Source organism: Myxine glutinosa, chromosome 11 (assembly GCF_964187855.1).
Source record: "Myxine glutinosa chromosome 11, kmMyxGlut1.1, whole genome shotgun sequence".
Lineage (NCBI taxonomy): Eukaryota > Metazoa > Chordata > Myxini > Myxiniformes > Myxinidae > Myxine > Myxine glutinosa.
The window spans coordinates 83,780,156-83,802,606 of NC_136271.1; the positions used below are offsets into that span (position 1 = coordinate 83,780,156).

At 43.9% G+C, this 22,451-nt stretch overlaps 1 protein-coding gene across 2 annotated transcripts in view; it reads right to left on the minus strand.

Moving 5' to 3' along the window:
• Positions 1-22,451, minus strand: part of SRP72 (signal recognition particle 72) — a 229,400-nt gene that overhangs the window by 1,588 nt on the left and 205,361 nt on the right. For both annotated transcript variants that reach the window (XM_068131523.2, XM_078786825.1), the window contains one exon: positions 16,248-16,407. In XM_068131523.2, coding sequence (XP_067987624.2) covers positions 16,248-16,407 — 160 coding nt within the window. The remainder of the gene's footprint in view (positions 1-16,247; positions 16,408-22,451) is intronic.

Below are 22,451 nucleotides of genomic sequence, written 5' to 3' on the forward strand. Positions count from 1 at the left end.
AATGCATGCTATGCCTCTTGGAGGCTAAATTACCCCAACAATGGAAATCTCCACTCATGGCTTGCGGACTTCCTCTCTGGTCGTAGGCAATGTGTGGCCCTGAATGGATTTCTCTCATCTCCCCCCCCCCCCCTTCCTGTTCTGGCTGGAGTTCCCCAAGGTAGTGTTCTGGGCCCTGTGCTATTTCTGGTCTTCATCAATGATCTCTCCGACTCTTTGGAAAATCCTCTCTATCTCTTTGCTGATGACTCCACTATCTGCCGATCCATTCCTCATCCCTCAGATCGGCAGCCTGCAGCCTCCTCACTCTCTGCAGGCCTGGTCAAAATCACAGACTGGTCAAACAAGTGGACAATGCCCTTCAATCCTGACAAATCTCACACTCTTACTATGTCTCTCCGAAAAGACCGACTGGAAAACCCTCCCATCTACTTTCTCAACAATCCTCTCCAAGAAGTTCTGTTGCTCAAGCTGTTGGGTCTCACTATCTGCCATGATCTTTCTTGGGAAAACCACATTTCCAAGTTGGCCTCCAAAGCCAGTCGCCGACTGGGCATTCTCCATCGTGCGAAGTCCTTCCTCGGCACACCTGAGCTCCTCACCACATACAAGGCTTTCATCCGCAGCTCAATGGAATACTGTTCCCCCCTCTGGGCTGGTGCTCCTACCTCACACCAAGCTTGGCTTCACGCTGTTTAAACCAAAGCTTTCAGAATCATTGGAATCTCCTGCGATGATGCTAACTCCGAGGGCCTTTCACTCACTCACCGCAGGCAGGTTGGTGGTCTTTCTGTCTTCTACCGACTCCTCTCCGGCCTTGCTCCCCCAGCTCTCTCTGTGCTCTGTCCCCCCAATATTCCTTCAGGTCGCACAAGATCTGCCTGCAACCCTCTTATGGTTAAACTGCCAAAATCAAGACTCTCTACTCACCTTCACTCTTTCATTCCCATTTTCTCCCACCTCTGGAACAAACTCCCCCACTGGGTCATTCCATGTCAAATCATCAAAGAATCTGCCGTCATCTCTCAGATTTTTGTAAAACTTTGGGAACCAATTGGGACCCATGAAAAACGGCAAAAACTCAAATATTTTTGCTAACAGCCTCTTAATTAGTGAGATACAGACTAACAAACTTTGGACTAATTAGCGCGACATCGCGAATTCAAATGGCCATATCTCTAAAAGTATAACACCTAGAGAGCTGGTTTTGGTGTCATTTTAAAGGTATTTTCATGCCCTATGAATTTGTCTGGGCAACATTTTCCTACCTCCAACCACAAAAAAGTTATCACAAAATATAAACTTCAATTGTGAATCCCCCAAAAATGTATCCTTCAAATTTCCTCAAATTCATCCCAGAGGTACCTTAGGATGTCAAGAAGCTTCCACATAAATTTTGTGATGGGCACTCCAATAGTTTCTGCGATATGAGCAATAATGTACATGTACGTATGGCATATAGGTTCGAAAACTTTTCTTCAACTGCTTCAAGATGAACTTTTCCTTGGCAGTCGTCATTTTTCTGCAGCTCCTTCAGAAGTGAACTGCCAATTTCTGTTGGTGGCAGGCCTAAGCATTACACTAAGCCAACTTGGACTTTCCCTGGGGATCTTAGACTGTGAAAGTTGCATCACCTCGAATTACCCACATGGGAAATCCCAGTTGGAATTCCCCAGATGAGAATTCCCCTCAGGCCCAGTTGAAAATGAAAGTATATGATACCTCAAAGCAATTGATGGTTGTTCCCTGTGTTCCCTGTCATGGCTAGGTTAGAATGATTGTATAATACATTACAAATGCTGATTTTCGAACCTATATGCCATACGTACATGTACATTATTGCTCATATCTCAGAAACTATTGGAGTGCCCATCACAAAACTTATGTGGAAGCTTCTTGACATCATAAGGTACCTCTGGGATGAATTTGAGGAAATTTGAAGGATACATTTTTTTTGGATTCACGATTGAAGTTTATATTTTGTGATAACTTTTTTGTGATTGGAGGTAGGAAAATGTTGCCCAGACAAATTTATAGGGCATGAAAATACCTTTAAAATGACACCAAAACCAGCTCTCTAGGTGTTATACTTTTAGAGATATGGCCATTTGAATTCGCGACATCGCGCTAATTAGTCCAAAGTTCGTTAACCTGTATCTCACTAATTAAGAGGCTGTTAGCAAAAATATTTGAGTTCTTGCTGTTTTTAATGGGTCCCAATTGGTTCCCAAAGTTTTACAAAAATCTGAGAGATGACGGCAGATTCTTTGATGATTTGACATGGAATGACTGCACTCCCTTCAATCCCACTCCTCCCTCCAGGTCTTTAAAACAGCTGTTCACCACCATCTCTTATCTTCCCCCATCCAAAACCTTGATCTTTTCTACCCCTGCTAATTCATCCCAGATACACTTTTTTTGAAATTCCAACTTCTTTCCTGGAAGTCCTTGCAATGTTCATATGTTTTATACCTTTCCCACCTCCTCCAAAGCCCTCCCCCTCCACCGCTGCCCTTATTTTTGAGTTTTATGTGTCGGTTTGACTTTTTGTGTGATTAATACTAGCTCTTTCACGAGCCTCCATCTTGTATACAAAAAAAAAGAAAAGAAAAAAAAGAAAAAAAAAGTGATTTGGCGGTAAAGGGTATTTTTGATTTATTGATTAATCAATTAATTATTTAATTTCTTTTATTAATGACTTATTTAATTAAATTCTAAAAGTTACATCTTCAGATGAAGCACTTGTGGTTTAGTTATGCTATTAGCCAAATGAGTAAGAAAATATTTTATGACAATCTTTTATTGATTTTAATTATGCAATTAATCAATCAAATATTGAGCACCTCTCCCTCCCAATGCAGTCTCTATGAGCTGCACTGCGGTATCGCCCGGCGCCCGAGGCACCCCGGCAATGCCGTGCTGGAGGATATTTAATTATTTGGCATGGGGGTCGTGTACTTTGAATGTATCTGTACTTGTTTTCTTTCTTTCTTTCTTTCTTTCTTTTTTTCTTTCTTGTTTGTCCGGGCGATATCTCAGCCATCCTTTGAGCCAGGAAGCTGAAATTTCGACACAATAGTGAGCAAGTACTTTGTCATAAACGGTATTTTTTGTGTTTTTGATTTATCAATTAATTGATGAGTTATTTAATTATTAGCGATTAATTAAGTACTTATACATTTCCTTTCTCTTCTGGCCATTATCTCAGGCACCGTTTGAGTTAGGAAGCTGATATTTGGACATCACATTGACCATCCACATTGGACAGTTAGGAAGCGACATTGAGTGTCGTAAGAGACGACTAAGAGGGTTGGCGTCAGGAAGGGCATCTGGCCATAAAAACATTGCCTCAAAAAAGAGAACCATGACAATCACAAGTACATATGGGCAGGGTGCAGCCCGAAGTGGAGATCGGTTTCTGAGGTTTGGGACATGGAATGTGGGGACAATGACAGGGAGATCAGGAGAAGTGGTGGAAGTATTGGTCAGAAGAAGAGTGGACATATGTTGTGTGCAAGAGACGAGATTGAAGGGAAGTGGTGTGAGAATGGTGAAGGGTAGGCAGGGACAGAAATACAAGTTTGTGTGGCAAGGGTGCCCGGAGGGCGTGAATGGTGTTGGTGTCCTGTTTTCTGAGGAGTTTGTAAACAGTGTGGTGAGTGTGACTAGAGTGAGTCATAGGTTGATGATGGTGAAAATGATGATTGGAAAGCTCTTGGTGAACGTCATCTCGGCATATGCTCCGCAGGTTGGTCGAAGCGATGCAGAGAAGGACAAGTTCTGGTGTGCGATAGAGAAGCTGATGGAAAACGTGAAAGATGAGGAAGTTGTTGTGGTGGGAGGAGACCTGAATGGACATGTGGGAAGGAGTATGGATGGTTTTGAGGGAGTTCATGGGGGTTACGGATATGGTGTGAGAAATGGAGAAGGTGAAAGGATTTAGGAGTTTGCTGATGGAGCTGATTTGTTGATTTGTAATACTCAGTTCCAGAAAGAGGACAATAAGCTTGTTACATACACGTCAGGTGGGTCGACGACAACCGTTGACTACCTGATGGTGCGTCGGCGAGATAGGGGGCACCTCCGGGACACAAAGGTGATCCCGGGGGAGGAGGCTGTTTCACAGCACCACTTGGTTGTCTGCGACATAAGGGTGAAAGGTGCGAGGAGAGCTCGGCGGGTGAAGTACCAACCGAGAATGAAGGTGTGGAGGTTGAAAGAGGTGACAGTAAGGGAGGCATTAAAAGAGAGGCTGAGTAGGGTAGAGGATGATGTGGTTGAGCTTGAAAGTGGTTGGATGTCAATGAAAGCTAGTCTGTTGGGAGCCGTTGGTGAGGTATGTGGATGGACAAAAGGACCACCGCGGCACTCGGAAACATGGTGGTGGGATGTTGAGGTTGGAAAGAGGATTGACGAGAAGAGGAAGAAGTTCAAAGAGTGGCAGAAGGCGAAGGGTACGGGAGCAGAAACAGCAGAGCATGAAAGTTATAAGGCAGCCAGGAAGGCTGCAAAGAAAGAGGTAGCAAAGGCGCAGGAGGCATGTAGGAAAATGTTCGGAGAACGCTTGGATTCGGAAGAGGGTCAGAAAGCAGTATTCAGGATTGCAAAGCAGATAGCGAAAGAGAGGTGTGATGTGATGGGGGTGAGTTGCTTGAAGGATGAAGTGGGACAAATCGTTGTCGACCCAGATGGAATTAAAGGAAGATGGAAAAGATATATGGAAATGCTGTTGAATACAGAGAATGAATGGGATGGCAACATAGAGAGTAACCCAGTTTTAGGACCGGCAGAGAAGATAACTGAGAAGGAAGTTGAGGAAGCGATAAAAGCAATGAAGAGTGGAAAAGCGGGAGGGCCGACGGGAGTTGTGGGAGATATGTTGAAGGCAGCAGGAAGTTGGGGTGTGAAGGGAATGACAGAGATCTGTAATCTGGTGGTGAAAGAAGGCCGCATTCCAGTGGTTTGGGAACTGAGTACCCTCGTCCCTCTATACAAGGGGAAAGGTGACCCTCTGGAGTGTGGCTCGTACCGAGCGATAAAGTTATTGGAGCATGGAATGAAGATATTGGAAAGGGTGTTGGAGAGGAGGATAAGGAAGAAAGTGAAGATCGACGAAATGCAGTTTGGATTTATGCCAGGAAGAGGAACGACAGATGCGCTTTTCATTGTGAGGCAGTTGCAGGAGAAGTACATGGATAAGAGGAAGAAGTTGGTTTTTGGGTTTGTTCATCTGGAGAAAGCATTCGATAGGGTTCCACGCAAAGTATTGACATGGGCATTGAGGAAGTTAGGAGTGGAGGAATGGTTGATCAGAGTAGTGATGGCAATGTACAAAAGAGCACGCACAGCTGTAAGGACGAAGGACGGCAACAGTGGTGAGTTTGAGGTGAAGGTGGGAGTGCATCAGGGGTCGGTACTAAGTCCACTACTATTTGTAGCTGTGATGGAGGTGCTGGCTCAGACCGTAAAGGAGGGTTTACCGTGGGAATTGTTGTATGCAGATGATCTGGTGTTGATTGCGGAAAGTATGGATGGACTGAAGGAAAAGATGAACAAGTGGAAGGAATGTATGGAGACAAAAGGTCTGAAGGTGAATATCGGAAAGACAAAGGTGATGGCAAGTGGTAAAGCATGTGGTGAGATGGAAAGAACTGGGAAGTGGCCGTGTGCTGTGTGCAGGAAGGGTGTCGGAGTTAACTCCATTCAATGTACAATGTGTGCTGAGTGGGTTCATCAAAAATGTATTGGTCTGAGAGGGTCATTAACCAGTGTGGCAGCTACATTCAAATGTAAGGTGTGCACAGAGGGAGCTGCAGATGGAGGAAATGTTGAGTTGGATCTTGGAGACGGCGTGAAGCTGGAAGGTGTGAAAACATTTTGCTACCTCGGAGACATGCTGAATGGAGAAGGTGGATCAGACTCGGCAACGGTTGCTCGAGTGAGATGTGCATGGAAGAAGTTTCGGGAACTGAGTGGCGTGCTGATGAGGAGGAGAGTGTCGCTGAAGCTGAAGGGAAAGGTGTATGCTGCATGTGTGAGAAGTGTTATGATTTATGGGAGCGAGACATGGGTAATGAACGTAGAGCAGCAACGAAGGCTGGAAAGGGTGGAAATGCGAATGGTTCGATGGATGTGCGGAGTATCGTTGAGAGAGAGGAAGACAAATGATGAATTGCGAAAGATGATGGGAATATTGCCTGTGATTGATGCTGTGAAGAGGAACAGATTGAGATGGTTTGGTCATGTATTGAGGAAGGATGAAAGTGACTGGTTGAGAAGAGTGATGGAAGTTAATGTAGAAGGAAGTAGAGGACGGGGAAGACCGAGAAAGACTTGGCTAAAGATGGTGGAAGAAGAAATGCGGGCAAGGGGGTTAACAAGGAGAGATGCAGAAAATAGGGCAAAATGGAGAAGATTGTCATGGGGACCGCAAGGCTAACCCCCGCTCTAGCAGGGAACATGGCCTTAAAATGCATGTTGTGTGTTGTATTGACCAAGTGAGTTGGCTGCAAAGGCTATTTTTGATTTATTGATACATCAATAAATCCATTAATTATTTAGTTATTTGATTAATGACTAAAAAAATTTTTTATAAGTTACAGATTCGGATGAAATGGTGGTGGTTTATGTGTTCTATTAGGCAATTGTTTGATTATTTAATTTATTTACGATTATTATTTATTTCTTTTCATTATTAATCATTTATTTATGTTCTCTCATCTGGGAAATATCTCAGGCACCTTTTGAGCTAGGAAGCTGATATTTGGACATGGCAATGACTAAATGATTTGTCTGTAAAGGGTATTTTTGATTTATTAATTATGCCGAGCTAGCTCGACGCAGTAGTAGTCGTAGTAGATTAATCAATTAATCGATTAATTATTTATTGATTAATAAATTCTTTTTGAAATTTTTTAATTAATGACTTATTTAATTATATTTCTAAAAGTTACATCTTCGGATGAAGCACTAGTGGTTTCATTGTGCTATTAGTGAATTGATTAAGAAAATATTTTTTGACAATCTTTTGTTGATTTTAATAATGCAATTAATCAATCAAATATTGTGCACCTCTCCGTCCAAATGCAGTCTCTCGGAGCTGCACAGCGGTATTTTTGTCGGGCGCCAGAGGTGCCCCGGCAATGCTGCGCTGGAGGATATTTAATTATTTGGCATGGGGGCGGTGTACTTTGAATGTATCTGTACTTGTTATATATTATATATCTTCTGTTATTCCAAGTGCCCCAGTCCCTGCTGATGAGAAACATCCCCATAACAGGATGCGGCCACCACCATGCTTCACAGTGGGGATAGTGTTCTTTGGGTGATGTGCTGTGTTGGTTTTGCACCAAATGTAACATTTTGCATTTAGGCCAAAAAGTTCCATCTTGGCTACGTAAGATCATAAAACCTGCTGCCATGAAACTTGCAATTGTCATGTTCCAACATGACAATGACCCCAAGCATACGGCAAGCAACCCTGGAATGGCTTCAGAACAAGAATGTGAAAGTCCTTGAGCGGCCCAGCCAAAGCCCAAACTTGAATCCCATAAAGAATCTGTGGAAAGACTTGAAGATTTCTGTTCACCGACGCTCCCCATCCAACTTCACAGAGCTTGAGCGAATCTGCAAGGAAGAATGGGAGAAACTCCCCAAATCCAGATGTGCAAAGCCCCCGAAAGTGGCCGGAGGAATTATGTTTTCGGGTTGTCCGTCCGTCCGTCCGTTTGGGATAAACCTCGTTTTTCTCAGCAACCACATGTCTGATTGAGACAAAACTTTCAGGGTAGGAGTGACACCAATGTCGAATGTTTTATGATAATTGTGACTTTCAGGGTATAAGTGACACCCATATAGAATGTTTTATGATAATTGTAACTTTCAGAGTAGAAGTGACACCCATGTAGAATATTTTATGATAATTGTGACTTTCAGGGTAGGAGTGACACCCATGTAGAATGTATTTTGATAATTGTGATGTCCGAGTCATTGTGATTTCAGGATCATGTCAGGCGAGACAACTAACAACTGGCAGCCATCTTAGATTAAACGTAAATAATTAAATCATTTCTCGGAAACTGCTGAATGGAAAAATTCGAAACCTAGCACATTGTTATGTGCTCCCAATGGGGAACAAAAGCATTACAATGATGACATCATCAGTGTAGTGGTATACAAACCATAAATGTTTTAATCAAATGCCTTATCTTAAAAATCAAAAATTGCATGCACATAATCTATGGCCCATTTGTACAAAAATATTAAATCTATCAAATCATTGGCAGCTATATTGGATTTAACCTAAAACCTTAAAAACAAGACCGAAAGTATAACATCGGCATAGCCGGCCTTGTTTGATACTTTAGTTGAAGAGGAAAGTATGACCTGGGTGGGGATACCAGTTCGCAAATAAATGCAAGTATTAATTTTTTTTGGAAGTACTCTAAGTCTCCAAGCTGCTGTCACTATGGGAAGTGAAGAGATTGCAATGAGACCCTGGTTTATTCTATGTTTCGAGTCAACAATGAACCAACCATACACCACTTCTAGAAACTTTGAAATAACGACAAAGGGATTGCAGTGTTACGATTATATTTACTATGTTATTAGTATTAACGCTATTATTATTATTATTACGAAAACAATACCACTGTATTATTAAACCTGGGCTAAGTTGTCCGAAGTGGCCTGAAGGTGAGCCATGAGGGCATGAAGCCGAAGGCCTATAAGTACTGTGTCAATGGAAGACCCGTAACGCATATGCTTTCGATATTTGATGGTCATTTTAACAATCGGTTTGTTTGTGTTTCATACTGAAGGAGAAACATACAGGTAGAGCATGGCGATTGTGATATATGACAGTGATATATGATATACGACACCTTATGTAAAATGTGACTTCAAGAGCTCAAACTCTCTCCCTTCCCGCCCCCACCCCTCCCACATCACGCACACTGCACCGGGGAGTGGATCACATACCGAGGAGTGGAGCGCACACCGAGGAGTGGAGCGCACACCGAGGAGTGGAGCGCACACCGAGGAGTGGAGCGCACACCGAGGAGTGTAGCGCACACCGAGGAGTGTAGCGCACACCGAGGAGTGGATCGCACACCGAGGAGTGGAGCGCACACCGACGAGTGGATCGCACACCGAGGAGTGGATCGCACACCGAGGAGTGAATCGCACACCGAGGAGTGGATCGTACACCGAGGAGTGGATCGCACACCGAGGAGTGGATCGCACACCGAGGAGTGGGTCACACACCGAGGAGTGGGTCACACACCGAGGAGTGGGTCACACACAGGGGAGTGGGTCACACACAGGGGAGTGGGTCACACACAGGGGAGTGGGTCACACACAGGGGAGTGTGTCACACACAGGGGAGTGTGTCACACACAGGGGAGTGTGTCACACACAGGGGAGTGTGTCACACACAGGGGAGTGTGTCACACACAGGGGAGTGGGTCACACACAGGGGAGTGGGTCACACACAGGGGAGTGGGTCACACACAGGGGAGTGTATCACACACCAAGGCATGGATCACACACAGGGGAGTGGGTCACACACAGGGGAGTGGGTAACACACAAGGGAGTGGGTCACACACAAGGGAGTGGGTCACACACAAGGGAGTGGATCACACACCAAGGAGTGGATCACACACCAAGGAGTGGATCACACACCAAGGAGTGGATCACACACCAAGGAGTGGATCACACACCAAGGAGTGGATCACACACCAAGGAGTGGATCACAAACCAAGGAGTGGATCACACACCAAGGAGTGGATTACACACCAGGGCACACACAGGGGAGTGCGTCACACACCGGGGCACACACAGGGGAGTGCGTCACACACAGTGGAATGGGTCACGCACAGGGGAGTGGGTCACGCACAGCGGATTGGGTCACGCACAGCGGAGTGGGTCACGCACAGCGGAGTGGGTCACGCACAGGGGATTGGGTCACGCACAGGGGAGTGGGTCACGCACAGGGGAGTGGGTCACACACAGGGGAGTGGGTCACACACAGGGGAGTGGGTCACACACAGGGGAGTGGGTCACAAACAGGGGAGTGGGTCACACACAGGGGAGTGGGTCACACACGGGGGAGTGGGTCACACACGGGGGAGTGGGTCACACAAAGGGGAGTGGGTCACACACAGGGGAGTGGGTCACACACATGGGAGTGGGTCACGACATTCATTGGTGGTCTCATTCTGTTTTTTATTCATTTTGAAAATGGCAGTTACAAATGACCCTCATGCAACTCATTGAGACAGCACTGACATAAAGAAACAGGAATGACCACCCACATACCCCACATTATGCAACCTTGAGCTGAAGACAGCTCGGATACACACGACGCATATGGAGTATATTCTGACATCGAGAGCAACTCTCGCACCAATAACCTGACAAGACAACATCCGCAACACGTGACAGCACGGGATCACGACGAATGGCAGCGGCCACTTCGGCAGCAATTATAATCATACGTTTTTTTAATCGTAATTAGAAATTATAAATTTTTTCATTGTAATATATAATCGTAATTATAATCGCAATTATAATCTTAAGTAATTACCAGACCAGATTCAATCTGTTCCAACATAAACATTAAACACCTCAACCTCAGCTGCAGGTTCGGCACCAGCCTTTGGAGAACAGAGCTCTGCCGCTCTCCCCATGTGCAGAGTACCTAATTGTAACTTTTTATTGGGACTATGTCTAAAGAATGAAACATTCCGACTATACAAAGAATACAGTTCAAATGGAAAAGTCCCTGGGAAAAAAGTCTTATGGGCGGTGTATAAGAACATTACCTTACACCTTTCTGTCAAGCGAATACCAAAGTTACTCTTTTCGTTACAGCATACAAAATGAAATTTTGAAATGAAAGATTTCAAGTAAACCTCTTTAAAGTGTATGCGCACATCTATATATATATAAAACACAGTGTGTGTGTGTGTGTGTGTGTGTGTGTGTGTGTGTGTGTGTGTGTGTGTGTGTGTGTGTGTGTATGCGCGCGCGTGTAATGGTACCGGTAGACTCCTAAGCGGAGAGGCTCACGTACTTGATATTTGGCACAAACATGGCCATTGAGCCTGGGAAGAACATGGTCGACCTAAAAATTTATTTCATAATATTTTTAAACCATATTTTTACCTCAGCGCATTTCAGCGAGGCATATTATGACCGGAATGGCAGAGCAGCGCGCTGATTCGCTCAGAGCGATCACGTGATGTTCCTTGCCGCCATTAACTCAGTTACGCGTTCGCACGTATTTCAGAGCGAAAAGCGATTCCGTTTTTTCACATTTCAGCGACGAACATTGCCATTCACACCACATAGGTTTTTTTCCCTTTCGTCTTTAGATCCATATTTTTTGCCATAACGTAGCGCATTATGCCTCTCTCGAGCTTGAGTTAGCCAATCACCTGGGAGCATGAGGCCACGTTGGCCACGCCCACGACACGACGCAGAGTTGCAATCGATCGCTCAGAGCGATCACGTGATGTTCCTTGCCGCGCGATTGTGTTTTTTCACATTTCAGCGAGGAACATTGCCATTCACATCACATAGGTTTTTTTTTCTTTCATCTTTAGATCCATATTCTGAATCGGTGGCAGAGCAGCGCGCTGATTCGACGATTCGCGTGCCCTCCCCCCTCCCCCTCCCCCTCTCCTTCCCTCCCCCCTCCCCCCTCCCCTCCCCTCCCCTCTCTCCTCCCCTCCCCTCTCTCCTCCCCTCCCCCCTCCTCTCCCCTCTCTCCTCCCCTCCCCCCTCCTCTCCTCCCCTCCCCCCTCTCCTCCCCTCCCTCACGTTTATACACGGAATGCCGGGTACTTCCCCCCCCTCTTCTCCCCCCCCCCTCTTCCCCTCCCCCCACCCCCGTTCCCCTCCCCTCCTCTTCCCCGCCCGGCAATGCCGGGTACTTCCCCCCCCCCTCTTCTCCCCTCCCCCCCCCCGTTCCCCTCCCCTCCCCTTCCTCCCCCCTCCCACTCCCCCCTTCCCCTCCACCTCCACCTCCCCCTCCCCCTCCCCCCTCTCCCTCCCCCCTCTCCCTCCCCCCCGTCCCCCTCCCCCCACTCCTCCCCTCCCCCTCCCCCCTCTCCTCCCCTCCCCCTCCACCTCCCCCCTCTTCTCCCTCACGTTTATACACGAAATGCCGGGTACTTCCCCCCCCCCTCTTCTCCCCTCCCCCCCTCTCCTCCCCTCCCCCCCTCTCCCCCGTTCCCCTCCCCTCCTCTTCCCCGCCCGGCAATGCCGGGTACTTCCCCCCTCCCCTCTTCTCCCCTCCCCCCCCTCCCCGTTCCCCTCCCCTCCTCTTCCCTCTCCCCTCCCCCCTCCCCTCCCCTCGCCCCTCCCCTCCCCCCAATCTCTCGGCAATTTCCCCTCTGTGTTTATTTATTTATTTTACATATTTGAATTACATGTCCATGCACACATGAAATGAAGTTTCTTTAATGATCCTGGATGTGAACACAATTGATTCAGCCTTGAAAACTCGTGTGTAAACCCCAAAAAAAAATTTTTTTTTTTTTTTTGAAGATTATTGAAGCTATTGAAGATTTCAATCTTCTAATACCTGTGAATAAAAGTGGAGCAATAGAACGAAACAGAAATTTCAGTGTCCCAGGCCTATGTTTGATAGGGTTAATGCTATTAATGCTAATTTTGCTAATTGCCCAACATATGCAAGTTAGCATCCGGCAGTTTCTAAGTGCTGGGGACCCATACTGTACATTTCTAACTTAAAACTTTGGGGTACTCAACATTTCCGGGTTCACATTGCTGGCAAGTAGACTATATTGTTTCATTCCATGGTTGGAAAAGAGTTAACTCGCTTTATTTGGGCGGTGTATAATCGCTCCAAACTAAACGGGCAGTTTCCTTTGCTTGAGTTGTAATAAGAATGGACCTTTGTTTCTTCAAAAAGTAATTTATGATTGAAGACATGTTGATTGAGTCTTAAAATGCACATCAGTCACGGGTGACTTCATTTTTAAACTTGAATGTATCGAAAACCTTTCACTTTACAAAGTAAAATAGATTGTTGAAGACGTGTTGACTTGTTGATTGAGTCTTAAAATGCACATCAGTCACGGGTGACTTCATTTTTAAACTTGAATGTATCGAAAACTTTTTGCTTTACAAAGTAAAATAGATTAAAACCAAACGTTATTAATAAATATTGTATTCCGTAGTTAGTTTACATTATACAGGCCATCTCATGAAAAATGCATTTTGTTCTGTAAACGTTAACTTTCATAGAATATTTCTCATCTGTGTTATTTGGGCGGTATTTGATAAACCGAGCCGATCTCGTCTATTTCCTGCCTGTGGGTTAACTTTCAACAAATCTCCTTCCCGTTTTTTGCAACAGAGTTTAAAACCATGTTAGCAACTGTGAAAAATGAGATGGTAAATTAGAGTCAAGATAAAGCCGTGAGAGAGTGTCAATGGACTTTATGTTACAGGCCTTCAAAGATGCATTTCGTTCTATAAACGGTACCTTTAATTGAATTTCCTTCCCGTTTTTTGCAACCGAGTCAAAAACCATGTTAGTGACTGTGAAAAATGGAATCAGATGGTGAATTTGAGTCGAGATAAAGCCGTGAGAGAATCTCAATGGTGTTGGTGTTACAGGACTTTGAAAATGCATTTTGTTCTATAAACGGTAACTTTCATCGAATTCTATTCCTTTTTTTTCATACCGAGTCTAAAACCATGTTAGCGACTGTGAAAAATGAAATGAGATATCAAATTAGAGTTGAAATAAAACTGTGAGAGAGCGCAAGAAAACACAGGCTTAACAAAAGAGGTATCAAAGCTATGCGAGTAAACAAAATGGTGGATATTTTGTTTTGAAGCCCCTCCCAGACCAGGTGTAGCCACTCCCCCGGACAGACAGACAATCACAGAATCACCTACGGAGAATATAGATATAGATGATATCTTAGAAATCACTTATCCTATCATTGTTATATCACATTTCTTATTAGATCACGTGGTCTTAGCTCACAGCCATCTTGGATAGAAAAACGAACCTTATCCGATCAAGACGAAACTTCACAAACATGATCTCCTACCCATACATATAGTCAGGTTCACTATGTTTTTTCGTTCAAAATCATGGTAGATTAGCAAACCTATACATTTTTGGAAACGTTATTACATGGAAAATCTGAAAATCAATGTTTACATTTGCCAATTCCGACCAATTCGATTCGACCAATTCGACCAATTCCATTCGACCAATTCGACCATTCGACCATTCGACCAATCGCTTCGATCGACCATTCGACCATTCGACCAATTCGATCGATTCGATTCGATTCATCAAATTCGATTCGATCGACCATTCGACCAATTCGATTTGCCAATCAATTTGACCGACCTTTGCTTGTGTGGAACGGACTGTGAAAACGATGCGGACTATATTGTCGGATACGACACACAGGACAGTGATGACGAACTCTAAATGGCATATTCTGTAATCGTGTATGTTTGATGCCATTGACTGCCTGTGTATATTTTGTCATTGACTGCCTGTGTAGATGTGAAGTCTACACAGGCAGTCAATGATATATATAATTTTAGCTCTTTCACGAGCCTCGATTCAGTATACAAAAAAAAGAAGAAAAAAAAGAAAAAAAGTTATACTGACTGCATGTGTATATATGATTTTGCTGACTGCCTGTGTATGTTTGGTGATATGAATTATTGTGACACATTTTGATGTTATTAACTGCCTGTACAAAATGATAACATGTATTTGATTATGCAACTTATCGCGAATATAAAGACAGTATTTTGCCATTCAAAACCTTTGATTCGTGTCTTACCATTCCCCATAGCACTAATTTGATACTTTCATTGGATTCCTTGTCCCTGAAAATATAGGTTTAGTATATTTTTAAAAGTTTTTAGGGTAATTAGAGGCAGAAATAGAACAAAATATGTATTTTACAGTGGCCATTTTGAAAATCCAAAATGGCCGCCATACAGGTATCTCTCCAAATGTAAACATTGATTTTTAGTTTCCTTATGCTATAACCTTTCCAAAAATGTATAGGTTTGCTAATCTACCATGATTTTGAACGAAATATAATTTATTGACATCGTGAACCTGACTAATATGCAGAGTGTACATTTTTGATGTCATATGTCACGTGGTTTGGCAGCCATATTAGCTTGAAAGCCGATATTGTAAAAAAAAAAAACCTCCGAAAACCGCTTCACCGAATGATGTGAAACCTGTCATGTCTGGTAAAAATGTGATACTTCAGAACAGCTGAAGGGATTTAAAAATCAAACTTGTTTATTTTTAGGACAGTCAATGAGGGAATCTATCCGTTGTCAAGGGGAGGGACTACGCGAGGCATATTGATGACACAGTCGCATTGCTCTAGTTAAAAAAAAAAATTCTAAAAATAAAAATTCCACTTTGACATTATGGGATATTGTGTAGATCTGTGACAGAAAATCTCAATTTAATCCATTTTAAATTCAGCCTGTAACAACAAAATGTGAAAAGGTCAAATGGTGTGAATACTTTCTGAAGGCACTGTATGTACATTGTACTTTTACCTCCCATAAGTTTGATATATATAGTCTTCTGCTGCAGAATATTACAACGTGTGTCATTTGGGCTTATCTTCTACCTTCCAAACTATTTATTAACTCAACTGGACTACCGTCCAGTTGAGTTCATCACATACTGAACCCATCGTCCGTCGTCTGTCGTCGTCCGTTAACTTTTCGACGTTAACACTCCAGCGTCCACAAATATCAACCGATTCTGATCAAACTTGACATGCAGCATCCTTACGCCAAGTACCAGGTTGGTATTACATTTCAGCCCAATCCGTTGAAAAATGGCGGACTTAGGAGACCATTTTGTTTTTGGTCACGAAAACGACGTTAACACTCTAGCGTCCACAAATATTAACAGATTTTGATCAAACTTAGAATGTTTAACCCTTACCGCACAAGGTAGGTTGCTATTGCATTCCAACCCGATCCGTCACAAAATGGCCGCCATAGGACGCCATATTGTTTTCAGCTCCGAAACGACGTTAAGACTTTAACGTCCACAAATATTTATGGATTAGGATTATGGAATATTTCATTTATCTAACAACTGACCTACTTTAAAGTTGTCCAGTCAGTTCAGTTGAGTTCTGCGTCCCTGGAAGCTCTCGTTTTAGATACAATCGATGCATATATTTTGGACACTTACAATTCTGTTGCACCTCCTGTTGTTGAACCTTGGGTTCCCTTTCCAATCTGTTCCTTCTTCTTAGTCTTCCTCTTTCCCCTGTAGTACGAGCGCTCCTTCATGGGTAACCACCTCTCAGGGTCAGGGCCATTGTTGGGGTCATAACTCTTGGGTAACTTGCCTTGAAAAAAAAGGAGCAACAAGACCTTCACCAAGAGCAAAAATGTACTGCAGTAATGGAACCTTTTCACAGTGTAATGTGACAGCAGGTGCAAAAGAATTTGGAAACATTTTTACAATATTTCGTGAACGCTGCAGCAATTGAACACAAAATAATTTACAATACGACGCGCTGTTTCATCAGAACTGGCACCTTCTTTGCATAAAATATTGATGTTTACAGAAAATTTGATACAATTACAGAAAACAACACTATACCTGCACGTGTCAATCCAACAACTAATAGTCCAGTATAATTAGGTATTGGGGTGGGGAAAAAGGTTATAGTTTTCATTTTTCGCACACAAAAAGAAGAGGGGCCAAACTTTATCCTGTGAAAGTTCCCGAAACATCCAGTGTCAGCAACATAATTATTTATTGCATTCATTTTAAGCATTTCCGCTATAGAATAGTGTGTCGGATATTTAGAGGGTATGGATAGATTATTATCCAATGCCTTTCAAATACTAATTATTATTGGTGCATTCATCACATAAAAATGAAAGTAAACACATTTATCTTCATAATCATACCCATTTTTAACAACATAATAATCATACATGACGTTATATTTGTGCTGATGTCAGCTTGAAATAGTGATTTTCAGTCTGAAAACGTACTGCAAACTAAAAATTCACAAAAAATTATTGATCAGTCTACCAAGTCATTCAGTTCCAATGCATTGTTGCATGTTGGCTCCATACAGTTACAGATGACGGAACAAGGCATGCCTACTCGTCGACAGCCACAGCCACCAGTGCAGTCAGCCTTGCACTTGCATGACACAATGCGCATCAGTTTATCCGGTGCTGAAGGCAAATCCGTTGGCACTGGCAGAAGGGAACCATTGGACAGAATCCATCCCCATTTGGTTGGATCAATGGTATTTCCCATCCACTGCTGAACCTGGCAGTGGGTCCTGAAGGAATGCTGACGAGCAGCTGCACTCGTCGGTGGCAGGCTTGCCATTTGGAAAACACTGTTTGTCGACTTTTTGGCGTTATTTTTCTTGACGCTGCGAGTCTGAAATCATCCAAACTGTTCAAAGGTGAACCACCATACAGTGCCAGCAAAAATTCTTCGCCTGCCTTTGCAATGTCCTCTGCGTCTGCTTCTGGGATGTTGAAGACTGTCTCAGTCTGTGCCAGGTGGTCATTTGATTTCAGTACTTTGTAGCCTTTCTTTTTCCTTGCTGGTATGGCGCTGATGTCGTGTCGCTGCCGGTTACAGCATGAAGAAACAGTAAGTTGTCCTTCAAGTTTCTAAGAGCTTGCTGGGTGGCAGGCACACTGAATACTTTCTATGGGGCTTTACTGTGCCCAGGATTGACCTGACAGATGTTGCAATCAGAAGGTGCTCTGGCCACGAGGCTCACGAGAATGTCAGTGTCAGTTCCTATGACTACCACTGGCTGGCCCTCTGTCGTGTGATGGAGGGCTGTGGACACAATCAGTGTCTACATCGCTGACTGCTTGTTTCACATCAATGCCAGCAGCTTGAAGACATTCACTGAGTTTTTATGAGTCCCTTCTTGTTGTGTGGATTCCCAAGAAAATCAGCCTGGCACACAGTAGCTTTAATATGACCAGCTATGTCAATGTCAGCAGATGTGCGATTTGCTGCTCCTCTCCTCTGCTCCTCTGACTTTGTGGAGGGAGGGCCAGCATAACCATCAAAAACCACAGTTGCAGCCATTCCATAGTGAGTGAGAACATGCCTCACGTATGTCTGACAGATCTCTGCATACGTCGCTGGGCACGGCCATACAACACTGTGAAGAAGGTGACTTCCATCAATGACATAAAGTGGGTCATGAGGCACGTCAGCAGGCCCAGGTGGAAGAAGTGACAACAGAAGTGATGCTAATGCAGCTTTTGAGGGTCGTCTCAATGAATTGTCATCAAACAGAGATGGTGGTCGGGGCACAAGCTCATGCTTCATGTATGTTGCTAAATTTGATTCTGAGTCCAGAATTGAGAGGATACGATTCAGCATCTGTTGTGGCTGAACAACCACTTATTTCCCTCGGATCTTCACTGAGTTGTTCATGGAGGCAAGGGATTTGACTCTGTTTTTGCGTTGCAGTTTCACTTCAGCATAAGTTTTGCCGATCATGCCCTCTTGGGAACCAATCCCCACTCTGAGTGCATTGTCACAGTTGACAGATTCATCAGCGATCACTCCTGTTGACAAACTGACCAGCATGTTGGCAGGCTTGGCTTCAAAGGGTGAATGAGAGGTTAACCATTGGATGAAGCAGTCCACGTCGTTATTGTCTTTCGTTTGTCTTGAGGGTCGAAGCTCTTTGTGTTCTTATGTTTCATGAACAACACCTGCAAAGTTTTCAAGGCTGTTGCAGAGTGCAACTGTCAAAGGTAGTGCTTTTATGCACCGGGCAAGGGTGCTGTCAGATATCCCTCTTCCTCGAGTGAATCCTCCAGATGTTTTCATGGCCCTCATCAACACCTGTTCTATGGTCATGTCAGACCACACTCCACCCCAAAGTTTGTCTGAGCGGCGGATTGTAAAGTAGCCAGATTCCACAAAACAAGTGTTGGACCTCTGGGTTAAGCTCTTCCATCTGCTGCATATACAGGTGAGCAGACTTGGCTAATAGGCAAGATGTCCTGCAGCATGCAGGTAGGGAAACATCTGTTTGACGGTGTAGAGATGAAGATGCCAGTCCCCTGTTCGCTCTGCATGGACAAACAGTCTCATGATCTGCACAAGCTCGAAGTACTGAATCCACAGTTTACCTGTTCGGTTGCTATCCTTCATTTGATTGCAGATTTGTTGTATGTGATCAAACAGTTTTGCAACGTCTTCGGAGGAGAAGGCTTCTTCAAGATCAGAACCTTCCAAAAGACTTGCATACAGTTGACGAAGACTCTCTTTGCAAGTGTCATCAAGTAGATTGGAGGTCTTCAGAAGAATAGTTGCCAATGCTTCTTGAGTCAGAAAGTGCGCTCTGAGTGCTCGTGAGTATGCGTGGCCTGTGACCATGTGTGATACAGATGAAGGAGCATACACAGTGCTCCACAGTTGCTCAAGTCCACTCCCAGCCATTATATTGCCAACTGCACCCATGAAAGACACCAACGGATCTGCACCTGCTTCACCAGGACCAGCAAGCCTCACAATGACATTTCCGAGGTCTTCTGATGATGCTGCGATGATTTCTGAAGCTTTTTGATAGAATGGTTGATCAAACGTCATGACGCACCAGGTTTTGTTGTTCTTCTTGCACTCGACAAACATCAACAGCAAACATCAGAGCTGTATAGATGGCACTTGGTTTGGTTGGGTCAAGGTTTATGAATGGAAGTGCATCAACCGAACTGACTGCATACAGTCCTGAATTTTGCATTGCTTCCTCCATGAAACCAGCCCATGATGGCCTTGGTAGTATTTGCATGGCACAGCCTGCCATCCATAAAGAGTCCAACTTCATGGCCCTCATCAAGGATCGAGATGCTTCCTCAGGACACAAAGACAGGCTTCTGACTGTGATTCGTTGCAGTCCAGGTGTTTCTGGCTTTTTGTTTGTCCTGATGGGTACGTCTCCAAAAGTGCAAATGACACCTGCAAGTAAATTTTCCTTGCACCTTGGGACTGGTGTATTCCTTCCAGTGTTCATGGCAGGGGTGATGCACTCAATGCCCCTCATTGCGTGAAATGTGTTATGACCATCAAGGGTGTTGGTGTTGAAATCAGCATTGTCGAATGCAAATTGCATGAATCCCTCTATCAATGTGTTGTCAGGAGTTGATGAGTCCAGGACAAGGGAATTTTCGTATCGGAGTGCTTCAGCATAGCTCTCTGCTAATCCAGTATGATGCAGCAGATTGATGAGATCCTTATGGCCATATGTACGATGTATGTACACCGCAATACTCAACAGGATTGGTGACACAAAGGATCTTGGGCGGCTTGCAAACATGATAGCATGCTGGATAGTTGCTGACTTTCTGTCTGAGTTTTTGTTTCTTCCTTTGCGTGGTTGAGTGACACCATCAACGAAGCATTTCAGCGTTTCTGGGACCATCTTACCAGCTGTTTCTTCCGAAGAATTCGCTGCTGGATAGGTATCGCCATCGAAGATGTACCACCTGACATCCTCTCGGGCAATTGCTGCTGCCGTCTCAACTATGCGTTTTCGTTCAGTCATTGTATCAGACTCTTTATCTGTGATCATTGTATCAGACTTCCAAAGAATTCGCTGCTGGATAGGTATCGCCATCGAAGATGTACCACCTGACATCCTCTCGGGCAATTGCTGCTGCCATCTCAACTATGCGTTTTCGTTCAGTCATTGTATCAGACTCTTTATCTGTGTACCACTTGGTATGAAGGATCTTCTGTGCGTTGTCTCTGAAACTCACCACTCCATTCTTCCCTGGTAACTCAGTTATGGTGAGATTGTCTCCAAAGTTTGCCAGTAGTTTTTCTTTAAAATGTTTCCTGCTGTATGCCTGGTTGCCTTCTTCATTCATTCTTTCTTCAAGCTCGGCAATAGAATATTGACATTCATCATTCTCATACAGATATGCACAAAGCTTGTTGAATGCATACTGCTTTTCTTCATCCTCTGGACGACCTTGACTTTTATCAGAGATCTTGTCAGAAAAGTATCTTGAATAGCACTTGTTGTGGTACTTTACTTCAGCTGCTACAAAATCTAGGACACTCTCTGCCCGGGCTAGAACAACCTCACCCCACTCATCCCCTCTTTGAAGAGCTCGGGCAATCACTTTGTCTCTCATTTCAATGGTTCTGACTTCATAGATTTCCCTCCGAAATTTAGCTCCTTTGTTCTTTTCACCCCTTGTGCTGGCTTCCTCGCCACAGAAGACGCAGTCAGTCTTGAAATCAAATTCTCGCATGGCAGAACGTAGACCGGGTGTTCTGATGTTGGTTTGTCTGTGCTGGAAGGTTTCTTTTTGGATCCTGGACGGGTATAATCCTTTCGACAGTCTGTATGCACAACAATTGAGGAACAGTCTGTGAGCTGAGTATGCAGCCCATCTCCATACTCTAAACTTTTCTCAATAATGGTTTGAAGTCCTCTTGAAACAGCACAAGAGGAACCCTGGTTCAAACTTTCACCACAGAACAAGCAATCTTCTGCCATTTTTGAAGCCTGCGAACACACATAAAGGCAATAACAATTAACAATATTTGTTTCCCAGCAAACCTACCCCCAAAAATTATTCTGCCGCAGTCATTAAAAGGGTAGGCATGTTTTGTGTGACATTTGACAAAGTTGCTGACATTGGATTTTTCAGGAACTTTCAGACAGCAAGCAATGATGATTATACTGTATGTGTGCAAAGTATAAAAACTATAACCTTTTTCCCTGGGTTGCCTTATATAACTCGCCTAAAAATACTGGACTATAATGCGCTATGCTCAAATTGCTTTTGTATCGCTTTCTCCAATATTAGGGGTTTTCAATCGAAATTTGCTTCTGTGCAATTATATATATTCACATAAATTCACCTGGTCTGTTAGCTTTGTCAGAAAGTAGATTGGATAATGACATTGACTCTTTTGTAAAACCTGGTTACATATTTGACCTGATCATCATCCATCTCATGGTCTTGGTATTTATTTATGTCAAAGACTCTCTGCCTCTTGGTCATGAAAACTTCAAATGTAGCACTCATAAGTTTGTGTGTTTTCATCTTGGTCTCCTCCATTGCACAACACATCTGTGTTTTCTATATCATTCACCTTCATCACCCTTCTGTGCAGTGCTCGACGCCATCTCATACAGTATTGACCGGGCAATGTTCTTGCACCCTTCAGCTTGGATAATGGTATTTGGTGACTTCAATGTTCACCACAAGGAATGACTGATATATACACAAAGAATTAAGTTAAGCACCCCTACACAACGAATTAAGGTAAGCACCCCCTAATATATATTCTTTGTGTATATGTATACATTGGCATATATTCTAAGGTATGTGAGATCAAATAATGATTGGTATGACATTAGCAATT